At 41.1% G+C, this 4,927-nt stretch overlaps 1 protein-coding gene across 1 annotated transcript; it reads right to left on the bottom strand.

Annotated features, from left to right (window-relative positions):
• Positions 1-325: 325 nt before the first annotated feature.
• Positions 326-4,137, bottom strand: LOC104437648 (protein phosphatase 2C 57). The gene is given in 12 exon segments (XM_010050639.3): positions 326-608; positions 824-870; positions 960-992; positions 1,135-1,189; positions 1,318-1,434; positions 1,927-1,980; positions 2,089-2,168; positions 2,503-2,613; positions 2,893-2,995; positions 3,149-3,277; positions 3,736-3,865; positions 3,868-4,137. Coding segments are annotated over 12 exon segments (1,161 nt in total). The 5' UTR covers positions 4,049-4,137; the 3' UTR covers positions 326-487.
• Between the last annotated feature and the right edge of the window lie 790 nt (positions 4,138-4,927).

Raw genomic sequence — 4,927 nt, 5'->3', positions numbered from 1 at the left:
TTGATGGTTGTTTCGGGGAGACATCCCTGCCGTAATTTCACCTTCTTTCGGGAGGAATCATAATTTTCAGGGCCCTCTTGATCTCTTACTTGTCTATGGAGTTTCAATGGGTTTTTCGTTCATGTAATATCCCTAACCTATCCATTTAATTTTTTTTATTAGACATTCTAACAAAAGCATTAATTACACAGCTTTCAATTCCCGGGTAGGAAAAAAATTTCTCTCATAACACGTGATTTATCGCCTAAATTCCAGCTTTCTCTGAAGTGTGATCTGTAAATGTAGGATAGGATGGACCACATACAATAAATACACTATCAACACATTAAAAAATTGCTTGAAAATTTTTGTATTGTATTAGTCTAAAGATGCGCTATCTAGCAGGTCGAAGTGAGGTTATCTACAATAATATCACATGAAAAGAGCAAAAATTGAAGCTCTATGTTGACTTATATACAAGTAGGAAATTGAGCATGCTCCAATTTCATCAAGAAAGCAGGGAAGACATCCAAATTCCAAGAGACACAAGACCGACAGTGGCAAAAGCTTGGCCAAATTCATAAACCGCATTTGGTCGCTGCACTGGTAAATTGCGCCAGTCCGTTCGCCTGCACAGATTTATCAATAAGAAGGTTACAACAGACATGCAAAATAGAATCTGCGACAGATTTTATTATTTAATTCAAGTTGATGGCTCAGGTAGTTGAGAACCGATTTGATTTTAATCAACAGGGCATGGTTTTTCTTGTAGTCCGGTCGAAATCTAATCCAATCCAGCTAATTAAGTAAGTACTAAAATCATGCAGATCAAAGACGCGTGTACCCCAAATCAGCAATCACAATGGTGATATTATCTTGTGAGCGCCGGTCCTGCAAATGCATGTATTATCGAGTTAGTAGCACTGCCTTGGAGATCATTTCTATGAGATGGAATAGTTTATGCTACTAGTTATAATTACCAGAGCTGCTTCTGCAAGTGCTTCAGAAGCCAGCTGCATTAATGAAAAGAAAGGAACTTAGATCAGAATCAACTATCAAGCATGATAGGTAAAGGAGATGATCAGTAAGTAAAGTAGATTAAATATACTGAGGAGTCTACAGCATAACTTAATTGAAACAACATAACTTAATTACCTGAACATCTCCATGTTGCCGTAGTTGGTTTCTGACAAATTCAATGGCATCTGAGCTGAAAAAAATAATGGCAAACGCCAGAAAGTTATTTTTACCTCCTAACCTAGGAAGAAAGACAAACCAAAAAAGAAAAAAAGAACCTTATCGTATTACCGTACTTCATCAACAAATAAAAAGCAATACCTATTCATGTAGTCCCATAAGCCATCAGATGCTAACACGATGAACTCTGCATCAGAACCAAGAACTACCTGGTATATGTCTGGAGACGCAATGACCAAGTCCCCTTTGAACTGAATGCTGAAACAGGATTAATTGTGCCCGTGGTCAAAGATATGAAATCTGAACCAATAGCAACTTGGACAAGTTACAGTCCAAATATACATGTACACCTGTTGCAAGCTTACAACTACCAAAAGGATTATGGCATATTTAACATCCTGTTCTCATCAATTGTTCATCAAAATGAATGACCAATTGTTACATAATAAGTTTATGAAGGTGCTGATTACCCTTAAGCCACTAGGGCAAAAGGCACACTAGATTGGCTGAGAGCATCAGAACACATTTTCATCCTAAAAGCAGCTCGCAGTGAAATGAACCAACCAACTCGCTTCAACTGTGTCGCGTAATAACAAACTTCAAGATCAATACTTTGGATATGCCATTTGTTTGGTTAGAGGCGCTATAGAGTGAATTCACGAAAAGACAGTTCATTGGAAATTTTATCCCCCAAGCATTCTGCCTCTCTTCAGCAGTGGGAGCGAATAGTAACAAACAGTTGTTACCTACCGAGAAATAAATTTCTCTGACCATCTACCTTCCTCGACTCCCTTCTGCAGCATCCTGTTCAATTATCAAAATGTAAAAATGTCATGAGGTATGATAATAGGTCATTATTTAGAATACTGCACAAACACAATCAATATAAAAATGAGAGTTGCAGAAACTAACTCTTTCTTTTTTGTCTTGTAACGTATGTCGCCAAAAGCTCGAGAGACGGAGATGTCGCCACATATCCTTCCATTACTAACCTACAGTCCCCATGAACAAGAGTCATCATCCACGTAATGTATAGTAACTATGAGTACCGCATAGAAAAACACAAAATCTAGAATCGCATTGAAAGTCATTTATGGCTTATGTGAAATTCACGATGCTTCGAATTACTATCTAGAGGATCATGTGAAGTATTACTTAATTAAGAACTCATAACCAGAGAAATAAATCTATGATAAAGCTAGAGAACTAAATCTGCTTACCACTAAGTAGGTACTTTCTGAGTTCAAGATTATGCTCTAATTGTGGGACACAGAAAAAGAACTTATCAATGAAAGACAAAGCAAAATGGTGAACAGAAAAACACACCCATCCACCTGCTTCTCTGATTCTTCTGATTTCATTAAGAGAAACTTTGCTGTTTCCATATGGTCGATGGGGATTTGTTAAAACTTCTGTTTTTCCAGAACGGGAAAGGACCTGGAGCAGAAGTTCAGAGGGTTAATTGTGGTTGATGCAATCAAGCAAATAAAGAATGACATCATAATTAAACGCTTTTGTGCCGGACATCTTTATAGGCAGAAATGCAAAGTTCATTCAAGATATTTACTATAATATTAGCAATTGCAGCCCTGCACTTAATACATATTTCACATTGGCTCAATACATTTTTTGGAATAAATTAAATTCCTTTAATTCTGTACTGTATAGATCTGGAGATATTATGACCTATTACATATTAATGAAAAGAATACTTACCACACGTGAGTCCCCAACATGTGCAATGAAGACCTTATCACTCCCAAGGAATATAGCAGTGGCTGTTGAACCTGATTCATCTTCTTCTTCTGTTGTCTCAAGCCTTCGCAAAATAAAAGTTTATACAAACCTTACAATGCCACGACTTGAAAATGCTTTATAGGGCCTTATTCTCATTGGTTATCAACTAAAACCGTACCAAGTTTTATTGACTAAGCTGCACCAAATTTTCTTGACCAGGAGAAAAAATGCTTACCAATTCACTAATTTCGCATCTGCATTTGCAAAAGCCCCCCGCAGTGCCTCTTGGATGGAGTTGGTGTCTTGTTTACTCAGGACCAAGCCACCTTGTAGGTACATGACACATTCTTTGAACAGTTCATCCCTGTACTCAGAACGTCAAATTTAAGCTAAGGATTGGATTGAAAGCGTATCTATCTCAGAATGACATCGCTGCCAATTCAGACTAAAATGCAAAACAGAGTTATGGTAATTACACGGACAGCATCAACATAGCTTCAAACCCGTCCAGAAGAACAGCGTTGATGTTATTTACGTGCCTTAGATGAACTAAGCTGATAGAGTGTATTGTGCGTGTGCTATTCACTCCCCCGAAGCTCGGAAGGAAACAACAAATGAAAGCTAACTCTAGCACCAATTCCAGACAACACATTCTCGCAACCAGATAATCGCGAGGAGAAGTAAATACCATTTCCTTAAACCAAGGAACTACAGGTGCATTGGCACTCATGATCGTCGGAACCAACCGGAGTTTCATCAGCACGGAAGCGTACATCACCAGGAAAGTACAGACTGAAAAGACGAATGGCATGCTATCTTAACCTGAGGAACTTGGCGGAAGAGAAACCTCCGTGGCCATCGAAGACGGCGGCGAACGAGAAGCCGTCGAGGCCGTCGGGCCTCACGACGACGCCGTCCTCCATCTCCTCCCGGAGGCCCTGCACGCTGGCGTACCCCACCGGACGCCGGACGCCTCCGCCAGCGAGGACGGCCCGTCGATCGCGATGGCGGAGCAGCACCGGCTCCTCGGCCTGGCGGCGGCGGCGGCGGCGGCCCTGGGCGGGGACCTGGAGGCCGAGTCGCGGGTGAGCTTGGCCGAGAGGAAGCGCTGCAGCTGCGGGCTGAGCAGCGCCATGGATCGGCCGAGTTCGTCCCGGCTCCGGCGAATTTGCGCAGAGCGAAGCTCGGGAGAGAGAGAGAGAGAGAGAGAGAGAGAGATTCTTCGTTTGTGGTGGTGCGGGCTTTGGAGAGATAAGAGAAGGATGCTTGGCCGCTAACTGACATTTTTTTCGTAACTGATTTGCAGTGACGGAGGAGATTCTCGTGCGGCAGTGGAAAAACGGAGGACGCCATTCGGCTGTCACTTGGATTTACATGCTCGCCTTGTCACTTAAGTCATCTTTTTGTGCTGAGGGGGATGGCCAATGGCCACGGCCCGCGGGAAATGTGATGGGCCGTGCCAGCCCAGGCGCCGGGCCAGGGCGGCCCGGCCCCGAAATTCTCTAATAAACTAAATTTCAACTTTTTTTATTGAAGAAAAATTCCAAAAATATGATGAGCGAATTTGAATTTATGAATTGCAATATGCAATAAAAGATCCATCTAACTAAATGCGTATAACTTGACAAAAAAATTAAAAATGAAAATGAATAAAGTACAAGTAGTTAGCAACCCCTCTCACTTAAAAAAAGTCCTCCCGTAAATAAACTTCACTTGTAATCTAAAGCTAGGAGCCTACTTTTTTCCATTTTTCTCTCTCTTTTCAATGCCTTTATTTCCTTATTTTCTCCCAATCTAATCTAGTAGGTTTTTTCACCTCATTTGGTGTTCTCTTTCTTATGAATGATGGGGACGAGTGATTCCATAATGAAATTTTTTTCTTTTGGGATTTTTCTGGTTAAATGTATAAAGTAGTGTATGCGGGGAATAACCAAAGGGTAATAAGAAAAGATTGAACAATCTCTTTCCAAGGTGTAAAGGCCACGCCACCAATTGAGGATGAGGATCGAGATCT

The sequence above is a fragment of the Eucalyptus grandis genome, chromosome 1 (genome assembly GCF_016545825.1).
Source record: "Eucalyptus grandis isolate ANBG69807.140 chromosome 1, ASM1654582v1, whole genome shotgun sequence".
Taxonomy (NCBI): Eukaryota; Viridiplantae; Streptophyta; class Magnoliopsida; order Myrtales; family Myrtaceae; genus Eucalyptus; species Eucalyptus grandis.
This window is presented reverse-complemented; position numbering and strand designations above follow the sequence as displayed.